Raw genomic sequence first — 24,383 nt, 5'->3', positions numbered from 1 at the left:
GAAGACTCTGTACTAAATCTTCTCCTATGGATCTTATCATTTGTACCACTTACTGTAACACAAGTAAAGGAAGGGGTATTTATTGGGCTTTTGAGATTCACTAACAAGTAGTTTAGCTGTACCCACCACTCTCAGGGTGATGCTAGCGCAATGACCCAAAGAGGCACAAAGCTCTGACTCAAACATCCCTAATCCTCAATGACTTGTCTCTGTAAGTCATTAGGAATTCAACTTTTCTCTTGGAAGTAACTCCTAGTCTTCTGCAAAGAAGCGTGTGCTCTGTTTTCTGTCATTTTACAAACATCCATAGCATATTCAATGGACAAAAGCATCCACTGTGTTCTGAATTTCCTCCTCCATCTGGGGCCACACCTTTTTAACTGCCTTGGTGAGTTTCCTCCAAAGATTTCCAATAACCAGCTCTTGCTCCTCTTTCCTGCTTTTACTATATGCTCTCAACAGTGTCCACATTCAGTTCTTTCATTCTAAATGTCTTCTATCTACTGTTGACTCCCAAGGTTCTAAGTCCAAGCACTGATTCCAACCCTGAGGTCCATAGGCTGAGCTCTAACTTCCTAGATGATATGTTATGAATGACTAATAGTCACCTATATATACAAAGTATATACAAGTGCAACCTTATTTACCCCAAACTTGTTTGTCCTCCAGATGTACCTACTTCATTCTGTCAAGATGTACAAGCCAAAACATCAATACTAGATGATCCATTTCTGATATATGATCTGGGTTCTAAATCTATTCCCCCAATTTTCTTTTCTCTATCTAAATATAAGGTCACTCTATGTCGTGTTTGAATTACTAGAGTAATTAGTGCCTAAGTGGCCTACTTTTTATCTCTTTGTCAAGTTCAACTTTATGGATGAGTCCTGCCTCTTCCAAATCCAAATACAGAAAATTTATGTCAGTCCTACACTTTAAAATACTTATATAGTTTCCTACCTAAACATAAATTAAAAACCCCTCATCTCTTAACATAACCAAAGAGCCCTTAAACAGCCTGGCCCTTTCCTATCTCTGTGACCATTTTCCCATTCTGGCTTTGCTGCACTGATCTTTTAGATGATAACATCAAGCTTGCTTCCATCCCAATGTTACATCTGACTTAAAGGTTGCCTTCTTATAGAAGTCATCTGCTATGTTCTGAAAGATTCCCTTCAAATCCATTCTCATTAATTTTTGAAACTCAATGGACAGTATGATAGCATTAAGAGGTGAGTCTTTAGGAAGAGATTGCATCATAAAGATAGAGTTTTCACGGATGATATAAGGTCCTTTATTCAAGGGCTCCTCCACCAAGTGTGGACACTGTCTTCATTTCCTCTTAAGGATGTATCACCAAGGTGTTACCCTGGAAGTCATTCTCTCTAGAAACTAAGCTTTTCAGCAACATGATAGCCTCCATAAATGTGAGCAATAAAATTTTAGTCTTTATAAATCACCTAGTCTTAGTATTTTAGTATGGCAGCACAAATAGACTAAGACTCCTTCTACAAAAATAAAATCTAATAGTCTAAAAGGCTGCCATCACTATAGGAAATATCTTATTTATGCATATGTCATTTTCTACCTAAAAATCATAGAGGCTCAAAGAAAATAGGATGTTGTCCTGTTTGAGACTTATATCAGCAGCACAATAAAGGTTTGTTGAATTTTTTAAAATGCCTTTGGTATATCCTCAGTTTCCCAAGATGATTTTGTTAAACTGACAAAGTAAGTCATTAGTCAAATCATTATTTTACATATATATATATATATATATATATAGATAGATAGATAGATAGATAGATAGATATATCTCCTGGGTTTTACTAATAATTCCCCTGTCCTGCCCAACTTTTATCTTCTGACCCATTACTTGTATTGCCAGCTCACCAACTCTAATTTAAATGATATCAGACTGTGGAGGGGTGCGTGCTATACAAAACTACTTGTCTTGGGGCTTTCTCTAGGAAAGTTGGAAAACTTCTCTTTTCAGTTTAGAATGAGCCTTGAAGAAGAGGGTAAACTAAATTGACCCAACTGCTTTTACGTTGTCAGAACAAGATTCCATATTTCCTCTTTCATATTAAGAAGATTTAAGAAAAGAAAAATAAATTTTTGCACAAATAAACTTCAGTGACTACCCTTAGTGAGGTAATTGAAGGGTTAAAAATGGCCCAAATTCTTTGATGTTCCTCTCGTCAGAGGTGGTATGCACTTCTCCTCCCAGTGAATCTGGGCTAAACATGGCTGGTTTGATCAACAGAGCATTGTGGAGTTGATGTTGTGCTACTTCTGCTTCTGACATTTAAGACAATGAGCAGCTTTCAGCACAGGTTCTTGGAGCCCATAGACACCATGTAAAAACTCCACTACTCTGTTAAAGAACTGTATAATGAAATCCTGAGACTACATGAGAAAGGAGGAGACCAGGCCACATCTCTGCCAAAGCACCAGACACGTAACACCATATTGGATCTCCAGCCCCATCCAGACAGCTGGTAAATAGTACTGAGCAACACCACCTAACCGCATTAAGCAGGACCACCTACTGTTTACCTGCACTACACAATTGCAAGAGACAGAAATGTAAATAAAACTAATAAACAAAAATTTAGAATAAGCCAAATTGTTAAAGTTTTAATCAAGTGAGGAATAGTTAACAGGAACAGTACTTTGTTAATATGGAATTTCTGTACATCACATTTATTTAGTTCAAAGACTAATGTTAAAGGAGAAAATAACCAATATTTGCATAGTTAAATGTACTGACCTTATAACTGCATTGGTCGAAGCATCAGCATCGGAGGCATTTACTAATAAGACATCTGTTCCAGTTGGTGCATCTTCAGGAACTGTTGTGAAATACATTTTACTGGAAAAGGTGGGGATATTGTCATTGACATCATCTACTATGACACTGACTGTTCCTGTTCCAGTCAAAGCAGGGGATCCTAGAGAGAAAAGAAAATCAAGTTAATGCTTAAAATTTACAAAAAAAAAAAATTAGTTATCCATAGATAGAATTACAGGGGATAATTTAGAAAACATCAAAACACAATTTCTCAACACACACAACAAGAAACAGCGTTTTTTTTTTTTATTTTGTACTAAGAAAAATACTTTCATTGATGACTTAGAATTTGAATTCTTTCCTACTGATTCTACACAAGCATATGCCATGTTCTTATTTTATTTTAAAGGTGCTGATTTGACAATGTAGAGCACAACAATATCATTTAAATACCACAAAAGAGACACTACTGGTAATTTATCTGAAATTACATTAAAATAGTGCAAACCAGATTTGGAGCAACCCACAGCATGGAATAGTTGGCCAACTAACCAGGCAGTATTAAAACTAATATTTCTATTTGAGACTATCACTGTTAGTATCCAAAATTCCAACAGAGTCTCTGATATCTATCTATCTATCTATCTATCTATCTATCTATCTATCTATCTAGATAGATAGATGGAGATATATATATATATATATATATATCTCCACTTGTCCATAACAATCAGTACTTTTTCATAAAATATTTAAAAGTTATCTCAAAACTATGAGTTTCTGCTAACTTTATACTAATGAGCTGACAAAATCATTTTAGTTGTATCTATTTAATGTAATGTGAAATAATTTCTTTTGATTTTTGCTTTAGCTCTGTTATCAATATTTAGTTAGAACCCTACATTTAACAAAAGTTGGAATGCACTATGTCTATTACACAATTCATTTTGTGGTGAAGGACAGATGTCATCTTTGGTTAGAATTCTGTGGGTTGTCCTCATAACTGAAAGGAAAATCATCTCCTTTGTTGTGTTTTCAAAACATCTTTTTTCAGACTTTAACTCTTCTAAATAAAAACAGTGGAGGTTCATTCAACTTCATTTATCTAAAGTAAAATAAAGACACAGATATTTTCTTTTTCTCTTTAATATATTAATTTTCCCAAAGTAATTTCCTCTTCCAAAAAGTTTAAATGCTACTTATATTTGTCACTCAGTATTCTCTAAATCTGTAAAACATTTATGGAACAACTTTATTATTACAAAGTTGTGTATTGAAATCCACAAACTTCTATTAGTTTTTCTAATAATCGTATGATTTGCTGATACTTTTTACACTTTTTAAACTTTTTCATGATCATAGAATGTAATGACTGATGGCATAGTACCAATCACTTTTTATGTTTAGATATATAGGAAGCAAAATGTACAGACTAGAAAAATACAGAAAAAAATGGCTTAGGTGATCTGTCATTTTTATGTTCAACACAGGAAGTGAAAATTTCATGTCAGATAAATAAATGTGAGTGACTACATGAAGAAGACACTAAGGAATATAAGACTTCATGATACCTCCTAGACAGTTATCCAATTAAATTCAGGCTGTATGCTACTAATTATATACCTATTAAATAGTTTATATTAAGCAGTTCTTTCACATTAACATACAACATTTTAAAATTTCTACTGAAATTTTAACTATTAGTGTTTGATTTTTTACACTACATCAAAGAAAGCCCTTATTTCATTAATTATATCTGTAATTCACTAAAGGATTTTTAAAAATTAAATAATCACCTTTTAATCATTTTTCAGGGTAAATGATGGTAAGATTATACTATAAATATTTCACACATACTACACAATTATTCCAAATATACATTTATTCATATATATAATTATTATATGTTGGAAAAATATATCAAAATAAGGCTTTTTAAAATGTCATACAACATAGTAATATTTCTAAAAGCAGCTTATTAAATCCTTAGGCAACTATATATACATGTGTTTAAATCTGTGTAGATGATTTTATCTAATCCTTTTAGATTATTACTTCTGTCATTCATATTTTATATATGAATAAAGTGAAGTGTGCTAAACTGGAGGTTGCTAACTTTTGTGAAGCCATAGAGCTAATGAGGAATGGAGCCAAGATCTGATATGTGTGAGGTAACACTGGAGTACTTCCCACTGAAAAGCCGTAGGTGTTTTACTTGGAAAGGCTGCCTGGTGGGATGCTCTGGGACTCTGGGCAATGCTGTCATTGAGATAAGAGAAAAAACCCAGCCATGATGTGGAGGAAAGACACGACTGAGAGGAACTCTAGATGTTTTCCAGTTTAAGCTGCTCTCAGCAGATTTAAACTTTCTTACAAATGACATGCTAAAACTAAAAAAAAAAAAAAAAAATGTAGTGTTGACACCAATATTTGGCATAAATCTCTTGCATATGGTTTAATGAAATGAATGTTAATGATGTAAATTATGCTAGTGGTTCTCCTACTGGTTGCATTAAAATATATAAATAAATTTAGCTAGACTATATCTATGCATTTGTGTGGTCAAAAAAGGGTATCATAAGGACAGTGTATATATGAGTAAGTGAGAGAGGATAAGTAAATCAAGGTCACAGAGGCAGAGGGTACAGAAAAGTGAAGGATGTCTTAATGTTTTATTGATATCTACTCATTAAATCTCAGTCTCCATGTGTAAAATGGAATAAGAAAAGTAAGAACAGAATCCATCTCAAAAGAAGTAGTGAGGGAAATGTACTAGGAATAGAATAAAAAGAAGCACATGGTTAAAATGTGTTCTGTATTGCTCATTATTGCTCCTATAGTCATTTTAGAAATGAAAATAGGAGACTGACATAGGTCATGTTAATTTTACAGATTTATGTCTTTAGCTTTCAGGATTTTTCCCTTCATAAAGCTTTCACTTTATCCTATGATAATATTATTGAGAACATTTTAAACCACAATTTATCTTAATGATTCTTTTATAGTTTAAATAAAAGACATTTATTTCTCAAAAGAATTTAGATCTTTGTCAACAACAATTTGAATTGGAAATTTTCAAATGCAAAACTTTAAAATTTACAGTGAGATTTTTAAGGAAGATCTGAGTACTTCTGATATGCACATTGTTCTCTAGTTTACAGTACTGAAACTTGTTAAGAAATGGCCCAGAGACAGGCAAGCAAAGGTTTATCTTTGGTGTTCTAAAGTGTCTGGTGACACCCAAGTGGAAAACCACACAAAAATGATGACTAAATCATTGGGTCAGGACCATGTGATTTCTTCACAAACTGCGTATTGCTGCTGACACATTTTCTGAGTTAGTAAGTAAACAGGAAAAAAAAAATCATTTACAGAGGAAAACATTCAGCAAATTCAGTCTCAAAGGTCTGTACCAAAGATCATCTCACTTTTCCAGACAATTTTTAAAGATAATAATGACAACAGATAATCCTGGCTTGAGAAGTGGTCCTGTAGGTGATCTTATATTCATGTGGTCCTTTCTCAGGCTAAATCTTTTTCTAGAGCCTCCCTTTCTCCCATTATTATCTGTCTCAGCCCAATTTATAATCATTTGACCTTCTCTTCTTATGGTTTCTTTTTTTCCTTCCTGCCTTAAGAATAGATAGAAGGTGAGGCACTGTTTCTTTTTTGTTTTGTTTTGTTTTGTTTTAGGTACCTGGGATCAAACTCGGGACCTTGCTCTTTCGAGGCAAGTGGTGGAACCACTGAGCTAAATCCACAGCCTCAAGGCACAATTTCTTCCACTGTGTTGCTCCAAGAGATGTGTACATAAGACTTGTTATTATAAATATTTGAATTTTAAAAGAAAAATCTTACAGAAATATTGTTCTAAATTTTCAATCTTTTAATGGGACATAACTAACCCCAAATTCTGTCTCCTAAATTCTTAATTTTTTACTCTTGGGAAAGGGTCTTACTACACTTCTGGCCCACTCCAAGATTTTGTTTGTGCACAGGAAGTACCAGTTCAGAAGTCACTACTTCTCAGCTACAAACAGATAAAATCAAAGGAGAAAAGTGGGAATGTTTCCTGGTCTCAAGTAAGCCATATTTCAACTTTTTTTGCCAGATGATGCACACAGTTCCTCAATTCTTGGCCACCTTGAGATCATGGAATTTCCTCTCATGTATTAATTGCAAAACAAATTAATGTTTTTGTGGTTGTTTTTCTGTATTTGTTTGCTTTTGTTAACTCTTCCTTTTAAGTTGTGAAGAATCAGCTAGAATTCTTATATTCCTGTTTCCCTCCGTTTTTATGGGTATTTCCCATCTAAAGTGCTGCACAGAGCAGGAGATGCAGCTCAGTGGTGGAGTTCTTCCTAGCATGTTTGAGGGCCTGTGTTCAACACTCAGTAAAGAAAAAGAAAAGCTGAAAGTATTACACAGTGTTTACTATGACTTTGATCTGTAATCCCTGCCTTCCTGCTGTCTTAAAAATGATATTTCTCCATTTTTGGCAATTTCTGAAGCAGTTCTGGAATTCCTCTTTCATGAGTGTCTTTTTGTGACTGCGTGGATATCCTGAATCACTTCAAAATATTTAAGGCAATTTCTGTCAAACAAAAGCTTTATAGTGTATCCTCATCCATCTTATTCACGGGATTGGTACCATGCAACTTCTGCTTCTTCTCCAGTGACCGTGAAAGGTAAAATGCTTTGAAATCATTTAGGACACTGAGGCAGCCACAAGAGTGCAACTAAATACATTCAGGAGAAATACTTTGAGAACTATTTCAGAAAGTGGCAAGATGGATGGGAGAGTGTGTTTGAAGCAAAGGGAGCACCTTGAAGATTAATGGCAATGCGCCTTCTGCTATAATATTTTTAAATTTCAAAATTCACAACATTTTTATCACACCTTGTACAATATAATCAAAAGTCTAATTACATTAGCAGTCAAAAATAGAAGGAATTGTACATTGCAAAACTGTATGTATTATGTATACACAGACCATAAATACACATACATATATACATACACAAGAAATGTGGCTAAGTTTACAAGAACCTTCTTATATTTTTAGACATAGTGAAAGCACAATACTTTGAATGACATTTTACAATATTATCTAAAAACAAGACATGTATGTTCACACACATACACATACACTGAGAGACATTTTAGATACCACAAGTAATTTTAGGCACTGTCTGAGTTACCTTTTATACTCTTGCATTTGGGAAATGATTAAATAGTACTGACTTGCTGGTGGCTTAATAAGCTAAAATTTATCAAATTAAGGTTTGAGGAAGTTAAAATTGAGACTGCAAAGGAAAAAGTCTCAGGCACACTGTTCCATCAGAAAATACATAACATATAATAGGCAGAATAAATGAGACTAAATAACCATTAAAGTTTAAATTTTGTGCAGATTACATTTTTATGCTATCCCTTACAAAAAAGAATTTTCAAGAAATAACATGTTCCAAGTTCAAATATGAAGAATGAAGCATTATTCTCTAGTTAAAATGAAAGCATCAATACTTTTTTAGTAGAATTAAATGCACATCTGGTGGCAGGAACGCCCCCCCCCACACACAAACTGCAGTCTTAGTTACTCACAGTCAACATAGTCTGAAAATGTTAATAGAAAACTTCCAGAAATAGAATATAAATAATTTTATTATTGTATGTTATCATTATATTTTTATTACTGTTTATGACCTCTAATATATAAAATAAACCTTATTATAGGTGTGTATGTCAGTGTAGAAAAAACAGTGTATGGGCCAGGGATTTAGCTCAGTGGTTCCGCCACCTGCCTTACAAGCACAAGGACCTGAGTTCGATTACGGGTACCAAAAAAAAAAAAAAAAAAAAAAAAAGAAAGAAAGAAAGAAAAAACAGTGTATGTAGGTTATTGAAATAATACGTATGGATTTAGGTATTCAGGGGGTTTTGGAATCTTTCTTTCCTGAATAATGAAGCTACTGCTGTGTGTGTGTGTGTGTGTGTGTGTGTGTGTGTGTGTACTTGATGAAGAAGTTCAGACTAGACAGAATAATACCAATATCTCTATTGAAAAATAAGCATAGGAGAATTAACAGGAGACTTTTGGGCAAAAGAAGAAAATAGAAAACAATTCATAATGATTGATTTTACATCTCATGTTTCCAGCATAATAATTACAAATTTAAATTTTTTAAATGAAAAAAAATATTTTTCAAAGCATGAAAAATGATTTAGCAAAATAGAAATTTTGCTTGACTCTAATTTGTAGCTTTGAAAAACAGCTGGTTTTGTTCTTGAAATTAATCATTTGGTGCTTGAATTGCCTGTCCGAGTGTTTGATGTAAGTTGATGTAAGTTGATTTTTCTCACAGGGGAAAAAAGCATGCACAGAGAATGTGTTCAAATTCAGCCACTCTATGTTAACATTGAAGATAATGTGGATATATTTAAATTTGGACTTGTAAAATACATAAAGCAAATAGGTATGCAACCTATTTTGAATATGACAAATGGCTTTGCATTTTTAAATATTTTAAAGTAACATTTTGCTAATTATTCATCCTAGAAATACATTAGTATACATTAGATAACACATACTTAAGTATCACTTGATTTTTATTATACCTCAAGTATACTTTATTTTTTAAAAATCTGTTTTCTTTAATACAGATTGTATACTAGTGAAGCAAGTAAAAAAAAGCATTTATTAATGCTACTTACATGTTATACAACAATGTGAATGTAACAAGTCACTGAATCATGCATATAAAAATAGATTGATAAATTTTATATAAATGTATATTTTTCAGGAATATTGTAAAATATTAAAATAAAATATAGGCAGCTAAGTTAGAAATGCAGTCAGAGAGGGACTGGGCTCACAAGGAAGTCAGTGAAAAGTAAAGAGAGAATTGTGGCTGGAGGTGAATCTGAAGAAGGCCAAACCCAAGATAAAGATGCAATGGTCAGGCCACCAGGCCTCCCTAAGTGGTAAACAATAATTTTAGATTATACTCTAATTAGCACCACTTGGTCCATTAAGTCCAGATAGGCATTAATCACCCAGGTGGGTGGCCAGAGCATCCAGACCTATTCCCTCCTAGTAATATCTTTGTTCTTTCCATGTACCCTTGTTACATGACCAGCTTCCTTACTGGATCAATGTTAGCCAAGCAGCTAACATAATCCTATAGGTTGATGGCACTTTGACCCACACTGTACCTACATTGTGACATTACTCCTAACAAAGACCCTTGGACCTCTCCCATCTCTCAGGCGCCCTCTCTCAATAAATCTTTCATACTCTTAATGTCCATTGTTCCTTGGAATTCATTCTTCAGTTTCGGGGGGACATGAACTCAAGCACATCTAACATCTACAAGGTTAGGAGTTATATCTCTCATATCAATATTAACCAAATATGTTATCCCTCCAAAGGTGGATTATGTAGAATTTACTATTTAGAGGATAATAAAAAAAATCAACAGATATTAAAACCTAGAAAATACCTGCTACCACCAAATTCTAAACTCAGCATGACACCCACCTTTTTAGTGAAAATATCAAATAATAGATTTATGAACTTAGGCCTCAAAATAATTAAGATTTGATAACATAAAATTAGAGGACTTTTAAAAAAGAAAGAAAATTCCTCATAATAAAATCAAGTTATTTTCTATTATACATAAATTTATCCTTTAGATTATATAAGTATTTTTAACATTAGAAATAGTTTAGTGCCATTTCAAAGATATATTTCCTTTGTGTTCTCAGATTAATAGATTATGTAAAGTGAATGAAAAGAGATTGATATTATTTTATTAAATTTTAATCATATAGAACATAATGGCAATTGCAGCTCTGAGCTTTTATTCAATAAAATTTTGGAAGTTAAACCATCTGTTGTATTTTTAAACTTATAAAAATAAAATTTTGTGCAGAGATTTTTTTTTATTAGTACCCAGTCCTTGACTCTAAGAGAGTTAAGTAAATGATTCATAATAATATATATGTCATTTATAGACATGATATAAGCTTCATAGAAATAAGAATTAAAATGATACCTAATTCTTCACCTTGAAAACCAAAATTTCCATCTTCGACAAAAACTCCAGTGGAAATGATCAAAGTTACCTCAGTCTCATATATATCAATAAAGTAAATACAATTAAGTGAAGATAACTTTAGCACAATTTGATATTTGGAATTATTAGTATCTTATGAAAGGCTTTTAAGCAATTTGCATTATTAAAATTCTTTATCATCATAGACAAGACAAGCTTTAAAAAATTTCTGTCAACAAAATTCAGTCTTTCTGAAACATTTAAAAGACAACTCTTCAGATAGAAAATGTGATATAGCACAAATCTAACCTCTGATTATAGAGTCAATTGTAATGGAATGACCCCCTTCAGCTAAACAGTGTAACCCACAGTATTAATTCCAAATGTCATCATACCCTCACTGAGAAAATAAAGCATGGTGATTAGTCCTTTTAGCTATTAGCATTAACTTTTGTAAAAGCACCATGTTTCCCCTCCATTAAGAAGTAATTTCCAGTCCCTGCATAAGAATGCAGTTTATTCTCTCTTTCAGTTGGATGATAAATGTCCTTAATTAGAAATGCTAATAACTGAACTTTTCCCCACAGACCTATTAATTATGCTGACACACAGGCACTTCATAACTAAATTTCTGGCCAAAGCTATGGCCAGACTATATCCATATCATTGTAGTGCAGTATATCAGACCATGAATTGACAAAAGATAATGTGGTGTTTTACAATAATGACTCCCCCACCCCATGCTAAATGCAAACACACATATTATCCAAATGACTGCATTGTCTATGCATTCATGTATATACCATTCGTACTGTATAATCTTAGCATAATGGCTAACACTTGCTTTGTACTTTATAAAACACTTTAATACATAAACCCTGATTTGATGACTTGATGATGAGTAGGTCTGTGATTTCTAATTTATGAATATTCTTACTTTTAAAACTATCTTAATGACAGAACCATAAGACCTTTTCACTTCTTAAATCAATGTTCATTATGTATATCTAAAATATATCAATAAATGTTTTACTTCAAAAAACAAAGAGCAAAAACAAAAAATAATTCAGTATTCTCCGTGTAAAGAATCTAAAATGTAGAAACTCATTTAAACATGATGAACACAAGAAATGTGGCAGACAAGGTGGTTGTGGTAAACAGTGAGTAATGACTAAGGAATCATCCCCTGGTGACCTTGAATCACAGTTTCACTGATTAATAGTTACATAAGACCTACATCAAGTGACTTAACTTTTAATTCTCAGCTTGGGTTTGTTGTTTTTCCATTTCTTAAACCCATGAATGTGGAAAAGCAGTGTGGTAAATCACTGGGCTGTTGTGGGATTAAAAGAGATAATGTAATGTAAATTCTGATAGTTACAAGTACTCAGTGTACACAGAACAGTATCATCCATTAGCAAGGGCTAAAGATGTAGGAAAAGTGGGAAGGGTAGGGGAAAGGGAATAAGGGAAAAGAAAAAAATATGAGAAAATGGAAAAACGGAAATAAAGTGCTTGCAAATGGGGAGGAGGGGTGAAGGGAGGGCAGAGACAAAGGAAAAAATGAGAACCAAGACCTCTCCTTTAAAGGTACAAGATCCCAATGATGAATGTAACTGTACTGTATACCTAAAATGTACCAATAAACTAAAAAAAAATCATCCAAATGTTTATAAATGTTCTACCTCTACTTGAATGTCTTCCTTGAAAACCAAACATTTATATCTTTCTATGTGATGACTCTATTGAATATCTCATTATATCTCAAACTTAATATGTTCAAAAGATAATTCTTGATTACATACCCTAAAATTTTCATTCTCCTCCTCTCCAAACTGCTAAGTCCATAACCTAGCACTTTCTCTTGACTTGTCTCATTTCTTAACCTCATATACTTCCAATTCCATCCTCCAGACCAACTGGTTCCACCTTTACAGTGGATAAAACAGATCACTACTTAACATTTTTAACTGTGTTCCAAACATATCACCCCAAAATATAATCTTAGCGTATTACATATTTTCATTCAAAAAGATTTGGGAAATGGCAGCAAGTAATCTGCTTTTCCCTTTCACCCCGATTCAGGTCATATGACCACAACTGCCATGTGAGAGGTACCCTCCTTGTTCTCCAAGGAAAGGGCATCATTATCTCTGAAGCCATAGGGCCACTGAGAGAAGTCTAAAAATAAGCCTGGCTGCTTTCTTGAGAAATTCCATGGGCTCAAATCATTTTCCGCATGATATTCCCTCTTCACCATGCCTAGAATAAACCTGCTCAGGCTTAACTGGTGCTTCAGGTCTTTATGTTTTTATGAAGCCTAGCATGTCACATAAAACATATTAAATAAATTGTTGTTTCTGTCTTCTTAATCTATCCTTTGTTATCTAAATTACAGGGCTCCTGTGAGTGAACCTAAGATAGTTAAGAGGGGAGTGAGATTCTTCTATACAGCTAAACACAAACACTATCATCTCTCCCAAGGACAGGCACAACAGCCTCTTATCTTCCATCATCTCTATTTCTTTTCTTTTCCAACCCTGGTGGAGCCTCATTTTCACAAATTCTTTTTTATTTTTTTTTTTTTTTTTTTTTTTTTTTTGGACTGGGGATCGAACTCAGGACCTTGTACTTAGGAGACAGGTGCAGATCCACTGAGCTAAATCCCCAATCCCCAGCTCTTCACAAATTCTGTTCATTTCAAAATCTCCAGTCACTTCCCTGTGAATCCTAACAAGGCTCCACTTGCTGAAGTTAAAGCCTCTGAATAAGAGGGCAGTGCGACCCAGCTACCACTGGCCACTCTCCAAGAGTCTACCTCTCTTCCACTCCAGGCACCTGGGCCCTCTTGCTGGTTCTTAGATAAAACAAACTTAATCTCTACTTCAGGAGGTTTTCCATAAAGACAATACTACTTACCAGATCTTCACCTTTCATTTTCCTAACTGAATCCACAGAATTAACACTTTCGATGCTCTACTATCTATCCACTCAGACCACATTATGTAACTTTACTGCATTTCATGTCACTCTGGTGTATATATTATATGTGGTCTCTTTGTCTTCCAGGCCTGTAATTCAGGCTCTATAAGCCCAGATACCTTTTCTTTTCACCACTGTTTCTCCAGCAACTAGAAGGATATCTGGAAGCAAGCGTTTCATAAATGCATTCTAATAAATCAGCACTTAGATGATAGTTATATATTAATGAAACCCATAGAAGCATAATTGTCTCATTGTCTGTAGTCAAAACTTACAAGATACTGTTTGATTTTCATAAATGGAAAATAGCAACTGTCAGTGATAATTAATATAATATTGCACATAATCAGCTTCTACCTATTAAGCCTAATAACTTTTTATATGGTCTCCTTAGTGATTTAACTTGAACAATGTCTAAATTAAGCTTATTTTCAACAATTCAATGTGGAAATTACAGATTTCTATTAATTAAGCTTAATTTTAAAATGTTTTGAAACATTAAGAGAAAAGAAAAAATAGTTGAATACTACATTCATTGAAGTAAAATAGCTTATGAAAATAATTTTAAATGTACTTTTAGAAATTAATACTATACAAAGAGCCAGTTGGTTATTTTAAGGAATATCCTGACTTTTATAAAATATGTAAGAAATGTGATCTAGGAGAGCAAGAGCTTGGTTGAAAGGCAGAAATTTTGGACACCACTGGATATTCTTGGATGCTCAGTCATTACCTAAGGCTATGAACTGTGGCAAACTGCAAATTGTCCCAGGCTTTTTTATCCTTATCTGGAAAACAAAGGAAGTGGACTGGCTCATTTCCAAGAAGTTTTCATGCCAAAAAATTTTATCATTTTGAATCATATCTCCCTAAGTTAGCATTTTTATGTACTTTTCTTTAAAAATACCTTCATATTACACTGGATTGCAACTATAATGCCCCCCAACTATACACCATGTGGTTTTACTGCCTTCTCACATACTAATTGAGTTCTCGGCCAGACTAGGGGCAGATTATTAGTGGCTCAGATATTTTGATTTTATCAGTGAGGGTATAAGATTATCTTAAGTTTAAAAAATTTCCAAAAGTCCTAGACAATTTTCATGGATATATATATATCTACTGGGATGTTATCCAAACTGCAAATTTTCATAACAAAATGAAAAACAAGTGAACTTTGTATACAAAGTTGAGGTGAAAAGTGACAACTCCTTATACTTAAGCTAGGAAAAACCCAGTGTCAAGTGTAGGATCAATGCTGAATAGAACCAGCACATTTGAGTTTTGTGGGGCATTCATACATTTTTGCTTTGGGAAACCTAGGTGTAAAATAATTGCCAAATGTTAGAATTTTTTCAAAAGCATATAGTTCCTCCTTAGGGATATTTTGAATTAGTGTATTAATCTAAGGAAAAGTAGATAGCCAAGTTCAGAGTAGCAAAAAGACCTGTCTAGAAATATCTTAGAGATAACAGAATTGAATAAGAGCCAGAAGGTTCAGAGGAGAGTCACGAAAATATGGCTCAAGCAGTATTTTAAGCATGTGAAACTGTATTAAAGTCATAAAATGCTTCAGTGGGTCCTTACATATGACTGCAATTTATCACATCACACTAAACGCCATACAGCCTCAAACACTTGTGCTGCTTTTCAAGGCAGAGGTCAGTTTGAATGACCACAACCAATGCAGCAAAAACTTCTGGAATTTCATCCATGTACTTAAAAATATTTTTACTTTTCTTTTTGGAAGGCTCTTTACAAAATTTGCAACTGACAAATTTGTAACAATAAAATAAAATTCTAATACATTCAATAAAAATGAAGAGTATATATTAAAATAGCAGACTGATGATTGATAACAAACTATCGGTATTTTTACTTAGCATTTAAATCATTCATTCATTCATTCATTCAACAAATAGTTACTTTATGCCTAGTTTATCACAGCACCTATTTTGAATTTCTTCAAATTCAATTTTGAATAAGACTTTAATTTAAATTTAAATGTAAGGCAGACAGAGATAGATGAGGTAAACTACACATACTCAAATATATCATATCACACTTGAACATATGATTTTGAATAGCAATCATGGCTAAGAAATAAGGCCAAGTGATCCATTGCTAAACTGGGTAGAAGAAGAGGTAGAAGAGGAGGAACACTGATAGGTGATCAGGCAAATTCTCTCCAAGAAGCTGAAATGTTGCCTAGATCAGATGACAAAATGATGAGGATGTGAATGCTCCTGGCCTCCAAATCAATGAAAAAAAAAAAACCTGCCTGCAGTATAGAACTACTGCAGAGACTGACAAGTGCAAAGGGAAAGAGCTAGGGAAAAGGCTGCCATTTTTAGGGCTGGCAGGTTGCCTGACACTTGCAGTGGACACTTGCTTTTTATCCACTTCTCTTAAGAGAAAAAACACCTTGATTTGCTTATCTTCAAGGTGTAACTATTTGGCTGATTTCAAACTCAAAAGAACTTACTGATGCAGAATTATAAGGAGACAAATCATGAGACGAACTGGTGCTAGTGCACCTTGGCTGCTCAAGTTAAAGCTGCAGCAGGTGGTAGAGGAGGAGGTCAGGTAGGCTCAGGGTCATTTGTTGTTATGAGGTCAGAGGGGAAAGTTAGGTTTTAATCTTGGAAGCCACTGGAGAATTTTTAAGCAAGCCATAGGATATGATGATCTAATTTATAGTTGCAATAGTTTGTGAGTTGCTTATGGGAAGGCACTATGTAGGAGAAAAGACAGGAAGTTGCTAGTCATGGCTTTAGACCACAGTGGTAGTACTGAAGAAAAGGGAAAAGTAGACAAATTCAGCAACTTTTGGTCATTTTTGATGTGGAGTCCACCGTTTCACTGTTTTTGCTAAATGTGAGTTAAAAGGAAGTAGAATAAAGTGTAATAATATTCATCTCCAGAAATTTTGAAATGATGGGCAGAGAGCAACTTGCGGAGGTTGAGGAAGTGAACAGAGGTTAAGAATTGTAATTTTGTCCTACCAAGCCTGTGAGGCATCTAGCAAGCATGATAATTAATTTAGTACCTATTTTGTATTGCACGCTTTTAAGCAGGTATTAGTATTTTCCCTTACTGATAAAAAATAATGTATAAGCAATTTGTTCAAGGCCAAGCAACTAGAACTAGCCAAAGTAATATTTTATGCTTGATTTAACCAAAATGTCTATATATTTACCTCTAGAATATATTTTCATTTTGTAAATTGAGACTCTAAATTAATTTTTTAAAGTATACTGTTATGTTTTCCCTGATAATTTCTTGTTACTATTACATTTAGGATATTTATTTATGGCATATGTGAGTAAATGTTAAGACAAACTATTATAAGAAAGGCTACTGGGGGGCCAGGGATTTAGCCCAGTGGTACCATGCCTGCCTTGCCAGTGCAAGGTCCTGAGTCCGATCCCTGGTAACCCCCCCCAAAAAAGAAGAAAGAAAGAAAGGCTACTTGGATATAGGATGCCCAACCACGTGGAAAACTTTATCTGCTTTTTTTCAAATTCCTATCTTACAAGAAACATACAGTGTTACCTGCATTCCTGTACCAAACAGAGTTTCTATTTGGTGGTACATATTTCCAGAAGAAATATCAGTATATAATACATAGTGAAGGCAAAATAGCCATACTTTCAATTAAAGTTAAGCATACAACCATCTTCAACTGAGATGTAGTCTCTTTAGCCATTTAAGCCTATAGGAAAAAATGAGCTAAAATTATTATATTCTTTTCTGGCTTTGTTATTAGCAATATAACATTAAGAGTTATGCATGACAGGGTGGTGGTAATTTATTTTGAGCAATAGACAGTAGTAGTTAGAGAGTTTCCAGATGTGCTGCTCTATAGATAATGCAGTCAGTAAATAAAAATACAATGATAGTTGGAATGCTAATGTTTTCTCCAAAAAAAAAATCAAAAGATTTAGAGGTTCACATGATCAAAAAGCTGCTGCTACAATTCCTGCCATATTGCCAACACTGACTTATCTTCAGGCTGCCACCAGATAAGAGTTTGAAAAGAGCAAGGAATAAGTGATTTGTGAGATAAGAAATAAAACTGTCAAATTTTTTTCTTAAGAACATTTTGACATTTTCCTGATCCTCAGTACACTACAAATTTGAGAATATGGCATCTGTGATCTACACGATGCCATATTCTTCTGATTTTCTCATGTCATCCACCAATTTTGACTCTTAAATCATAGCAATGAACAAGTCCTATGTCAGAAACTTCATTTCCAGAAAATTAGTGTGAACTACTAAGTTCTAAAATACCATGTCTGAATCTTTCATATTTCCCTGAAAATTTGTTTATTCATGGCATTGAAAGTATGCAAGAGAATGAACTAAACACAGAACTGTGGACATATGAAAGTTTTAATACTTTTAGATCATCTAGTCTTTCCTCACAATTGCTGATTGCTTTTTAAATTACCCATAACAAGTGATCTTCAGACTTCTCATTGAAAACTTTTGTACCAGTGACTATAAAAACCATCAGTCTCCCTCAAAGGCAACTGAAAAAAAAAATCACTGAAATCTGCGTTTCAGGACAAGGTTTAATTAGTTCTTTGATTTCAGGACTGATAAAATTCTGTGACTTTAAAGCAATTGTATCTCTAAAATTCATTTATGCCTTTGTATGTTCTTTAGCAATAAGGCTCTGAATAATACTTCTAAATAAATTTTTATTTATAATATGTATTTCTTTCTCCTTAATTAAAAATAACTTATTGCTCTTCTATCTCAATCTTGGGTAGGAGCTGCACACACGGAATCTCTACATTTCTCATTAGAGTTAGACCTCTGTTATTTGTCTTTAGATTGAGAATTCAAAATACCTAATTTTTATCATGTTCAAAGTTGATGCCATAAGAAATGTATACAATATGGTTCCCTGGAACAAGGGTTTGGTCTTCGAGCAGGGTGCACATTTAGATCAATGCTTTACTGAACCATTTTATGAAAATTCCTTCAGCCTTTCTCACCCATGTCCAACAAAAGAGACTAGCTCTATCATTTTTGTTATCTTTCTTTTGGGCTTTTTTATTATCCTAAGGAAATATCCCTTTTCTGTTGTAATTTTGATGGAAAATATGTTAGAAATGGTGGGTGAATTTGTTTACTAGCATGCATAATTCTCTTTAACCATAATTTGGCTGAACTACAGTTTTTTATGCACTCTATTCTTTAAAAGTTCAAAAAGAAATAATCTGATATACAAAAGAAATTGCCAGTGTATCAATCTGTACTAGTTAACTGATTGGGTCAATTTGAGAAAGAAATACCCAACTAAATTGCATAGTTGTGGGTGTGGCCAAAGGGATTTACTCAAAACAGAAGACCCACACTAGGTGTGAATGGCACCAACCAATAGGCTTGATGCCTGAATGGAATGAAAGGGAAATGAGGAAGGAAGGCTGGCTAGCTTCTGTTTCTTCAGAGGAGCTCCAGTCTTCACTTTTACCTTGGATGTCATTTCTTGGCTTCCAGCATGACCGACCCTTCAGCCTGCCAGTGCAGATCCTTCAGCCTCCTGATACAGACTTGGACAGGACTGTGCAGTGAGCTCTAGGCTTTAGACCTTCAGATCTCTAGAATACAGACAGCCTCTTTTACACTCTTCTACACTGGACTCTGCAGGCAGCCATTGTAACCCTACCTTGTAAATCCTTATATATTATACATGTTGCACTAAATCTGTTTCTCTACTGAGCACTGACTGATACACAATCTATAAGATGAAATTCAATAAAATGAAGTTCTACATAAACTATAACTTTTTAAATAGAGATTTGAAATTCTTCTTGATCTTTTAGTGAGAAAATTTTTCTAACAGTTTTTAAATGTTTGAAGTTCATGGATCATAGTTATTAAAATCATTTATATATTATATGATAGGAATACAATTTAGCAATTTAACGTATTTTATCCATTAAACTTTGTAAGTACTTTGTATCTATTATTACCCCAATTTTATAGAAGAATATACTAATATTGAAGAGATAATTCACTTGAATTACCAATGAAATTACAACAGAATGAGAATTCCAATAAGAGCAGTTCAGATGCATACTTTTATCATTACATCATGCTCATTATTATACAAGTTGCTTTGCAAATAAATGATTTCTTAAGTGAATGTCTTCCAAATTTTCCTTGACCTACACCTCAAACCTTCAGCTCTGAAGTCAGATGTGTCAGGGTCTGGATCTACTATTGTATTTATTAACTATGCAATCTTGAGTAAATTAATTAATCTCTCCAAGCTCGGATATAATGTATGTAAAAAAATCCTTAGATGTGGGTAAATGAGATAGTGAAAAATCATGTGTAGAAATAAGTAAATGTTTGTAAAACCTGGCATACTGATTGACAAAGATAGATACTTGGCAAAAAATAATTACTTCCCTTCCCTTTACAGTATTCCTTCCTTTGCTGCACAAGCACGGGATACATTTTTAATTCTCTCTGCCACAGCTCTTGACTACATGGAATATTCCAAAGTACAAATTCCTTGATGGAGAACAAGTGTAATATATTAATCAAATCATTTCTACAACAGTAAAAATAATCTATTTGAAATCTTTAAATGTATTGTATAATATGTATACATATATCTCTCTACATATTACATATAACAGTATGCACACACACACACAGTCTGTAATTCAAGGTCCCAACAAAGCTGCCTTTTGCAAGAACTTTTCCAGAAATAATTTTAGCTACATTAACATAATTAAATCATACATCAACATAATTAAATTATTTAGTACATAAATCCTGAGTTGTGGCATTAATTTTCATAAATAAATGTTATATAAAATATTCCACAATTCATTAATCCTTTGGACAATCAATGATTTATCCAGTCATTTATTCAATAAGTGCTTAACAATATCTACATTATCCAAGTCATAAATGATCTTTAACAAATATTTAATCCTTTAAATTTTAAATTAAAAGTCTTTAGAATTTATGAATATAGTCTATGCATTCAAAATAAAACAGCATAAAGTTACTATTCCTTTCTAGAAAAGTGTTGTGCTTTATTGCTGTCTGCTATACAATTTTGTACAATTACCACTTCCAAAGACTAAAGGTTAATGGGCACCTTAGTCATTAATTCTACAGACATTTAGTACACTGAAAGGTCAGTGAGAACCACACTCTCAGTAATACTCTGTGGGGCCCATCAGAAGCCTAATATAGCAATCCTGCTGAACTTACAGGATAAACGAAGTGGAGTTGTAGGCCCCATCACTTATTCCATAACCAGGAAGACATCTAGATGTTTTCAAAGCTAAAATATTTTAAATGTCTCTGACTCAAGTGGTAGAGTATAAATTCACATCCAAAGGCAATCACATTGCTTACAGGGTAAAGATTCTGTAAAGATTTACAGAAATAAAGATTTGTTTGTTATGTGCTTAAGCTCATTTTCCCATAAATCTCATAAAGCAAATTATATTCTTTTAATTATATAAGTGTAGTCAGAATTTCAAGCATTAACACAGTTCAGTAAATATTTATTTTAGTGATTAATATAATTTCATGTACTCATTCAAAACTGAATAAATCTGAACTAGACTTACCTGAATCTGTCGCTGTTATCACCAAGACAAAATGCTCCTTTGTCTCCCGGTCCAGACTCTGTGTTACTCTAAGTTCTCCACTGGCTGAGAGAGTAAAAGCTTGATCTTCAACACCACCCAGAAGAATGTAGGAGAGTTTGCTATTAGATCCTTGATCATCATCTCTGGCCACCACCTATAGGAGAGAATAGTTTAATGTTATGGATGTGCATAAACCTACCATAGTGCCCAACATAAAATAAAATGTATTAAATAAATATAATGAGGCTGAACCATACTACAATATTGCAAAGATACAGTTTAAAGTAAAAAGGTAAAACTGGTAAAGAATAGTATGCAATACATATTTCTGAGTTAAAATATGCATAAAATAAAAGCATACCCATTTCAGATGGATTCACAAAAAATTTTTAATAGCATTTTCACCTAGCTAAATGAATCTATGAAGAGACTTTAAGAAATGATACTTGCAGCAAAGTTTTCACACTTTAATATTCTTTTATTTTACCAATAAAGGCATATATTATTCTCATAGTAAAACAAAATTCCAAAATATACAAAGAATATGCACAAAAGAACATAATCAAAATAGAATACTAATCTATGATAAATATCAATGCATTTTAGTCATACTGTTCATAAACTTTTTAAGATCTTTCCTATCTGCAACCAAGCATTCAAGAGGAAAAAGGATGATTTTGGGGAGACAAAGATAGGCTTTTTAGGTGTCTTGTAGTGAATACAATATTTCTTATATTTAAATATACTCACCTGAAGAATTGTTCTGGGAAGTGTCCCTAAATTCTCAGGGACATTTACAGAATATGGAGATAGCTCAAATATGGGAACAAAGTCATTCATGTCCAGTAAAACAATGCTGACAGTGGAGGTATCAGTCCTAGGGGTGCTGCCCCGATCTGTAGCCTGAACAGTCAAAAGGTAAGTAGCAGTCCTCTCTCTGTCCAAAGGCTTAGCTACTGTGATGACACCTGTAACAGAGTCCATCCGAAATTCCTGAATGGTATTGCCATCCAAGATGCCATACCGAACCTGTCCATTTGTACCTTCATCCTCATCTGCTGCAAACACCTGAAGTATGTCTGTTCCTGTCAGTGTGTCTTCATTAATCTCCACTTTATACAAAGCCTGTGCAAAAACAGGATTGTTGTCATTGATGTCCAGCACCATGACTACAACCTCTGTGGATGAAGAGAGAGCTGGTTGACCTTTGTCTGTAGCCACTACCGTTAGAGTGTAGTTAGAAACTTCTTCTCTGTCCAGTTCTCCAGTGAGCCTCACTTCGCCATCAATAGTGCCTATGCTGAACTTGTTTCCCAGAGGGTTCAGTAGGGTGTATTCAATATAGCTGTTTGGGCCGCTGTCTGGGTCAGATGCTTGAGCCTTGAAAACAACAGTATCAATAGGTGTGTTTTCTGGAATGTAGGTCAATTTAGGGGAAAGAAATGCTGGTGAGTTATCATTGACATCCAACAAAATGATGGAGACTTGAGCTGTGCTTGTGAATCTGGAGGCTGCAAGCTGAGGCAGGTCATGCACCTGAACAACGAGATTGTAGAAGGACTGACTTTCCCTGTCCAAAGCTTTCAGGACTTTCAGTACACCATTCTTGTCTACCGCAAACTGTGCCAGGCTGTCACCTGAAGCAATGCTGTAAGCCAACTGGGAATTGATGCCTGAAATTAAAGAAAAAAATAATAAACTTACTGATTGCAGACTAAACTGCACCAAAAATTCTGGCAAATATTGTATGTTTGATATATCTTGCACCTAAAAAGACTTTATGAATGATTTAACTGAAGTTAATACTTTTTAAGTAAATAATATGTACAAATAACTCTTTTCTTATTAACTTTTGACCTGAGAAGAATCAGGTGAACAACTGATCGACGCACTGCTTCCTATTTACAAGAATGGTGGAATGTTAAATTGCAACAGTAAAGAGGAGAATAGTAATCCATAGAACAGATCTTTCTATACTGTTTTTGTTTCTATCACATAATTCCCCAAAGCCCTACACTAACAGTGTCACACGCTGTATTATTGGCCCAATATTTATAACATCAGTAATTTATTGAGCCCAACATCAATTTTCAGAGAAGAGTAATAAAATGTTCTGATGTATGGCATTAGTCATGGATGCTTTAAGTCTACTTTTACATTTCTTGTCAGAACCAATAAATACGTTTTAATTCCTACTAAGAATCTGGCCAGGAAATAGCCTTTGAAAACACGGCACTCCCTCAAGTTTTATTACATATATTTGAAGTGTTTACAAAGTACTCTTTAAAGGAATTGTTAGCAGTAAATTATATGTAAAAGTTTCCAAATATAATGTTCATACTATAATTGGGCTATGTTTATATATCTTTCTTTTCTAGAAATATGTGTCACTCTTTTAAAAAATCTAAATCTTAATTTCGGATAATAATTGCAGAGATTTTTATAACAAATGTGATGTGGAGAATATACCAGCCTATTGTTTCATTAAGTAACTTGAAAAAAATTACAAGTAAGCTGTGAAAACAGAAAAAGTCAGATTTTCTGCTTCAGAATAGTGTTTCCTTCACTAACCTACAATGATATGTATATTTTTATAATTTATCTTAAAGATGTTGGGGCTATTAAAAGATATTATGATAAGAAATACATTGTGCATCTACTAACCCATTCTTTGTAAATATTTTATACTTTGGGACTAGAGTACATTTATTGAGTAACTTGAATTGATTACAAATAGATTCCATATTTCTGAAGTTTACTTTAATTGTTTAGGTTTCTGACTTCCCCTGTTAGAAATGATGTGCCCTCTATGTCAAATATTCTAAAACAATTTTAATTGCTCTTTTATTTTTTGTTTCTAAGGTAATCTTTCTCTGGATTCTGTGAATATTTTTTTTTTTATGAAAAGCTTT

At 33.5% G+C, this 24,383-nt stretch overlaps 1 protein-coding gene across 1 annotated transcript in view; it reads right to left on the bottom strand.

Moving 5' to 3' along the window:
• Fat4 (FAT atypical cadherin 4) overlaps positions 1–24,383 on the bottom strand; it is a 165,916-nt gene that overhangs the window by 50,878 nt on the left and 90,655 nt on the right. Inside the window, exons 5-7 of the mRNA XM_010618846.2 lie at positions 22,222–23,144; positions 21,451–21,625; positions 2,774–2,954 (exon numbers count right to left, since the gene is read on the bottom strand). Of these exons, the coding sequence (XP_010617148.1) occupies positions 2,774–2,954; positions 21,451–21,625; positions 22,222–23,144 (1,279 nt within the window). The remainder of the gene's footprint in view (positions 1–2,773; positions 2,955–21,450; positions 21,626–22,221; positions 23,145–24,383) is intronic.

The sequence above is a fragment of the Fukomys damarensis genome, unplaced genomic scaffold, assembly GCF_012274545.1.
Source record: "Fukomys damarensis isolate Sample0158 unplaced genomic scaffold, DMR_v1.0_HiC HiC_scaffold_38, whole genome shotgun sequence".
Classification (NCBI taxonomy): domain Eukaryota; kingdom Metazoa; phylum Chordata; class Mammalia; order Rodentia; family Bathyergidae; genus Fukomys; species Fukomys damarensis.
Note: the sequence above shows the minus strand (reverse complement) of the source record. Positions and strands in the feature narration are given on the sequence as shown.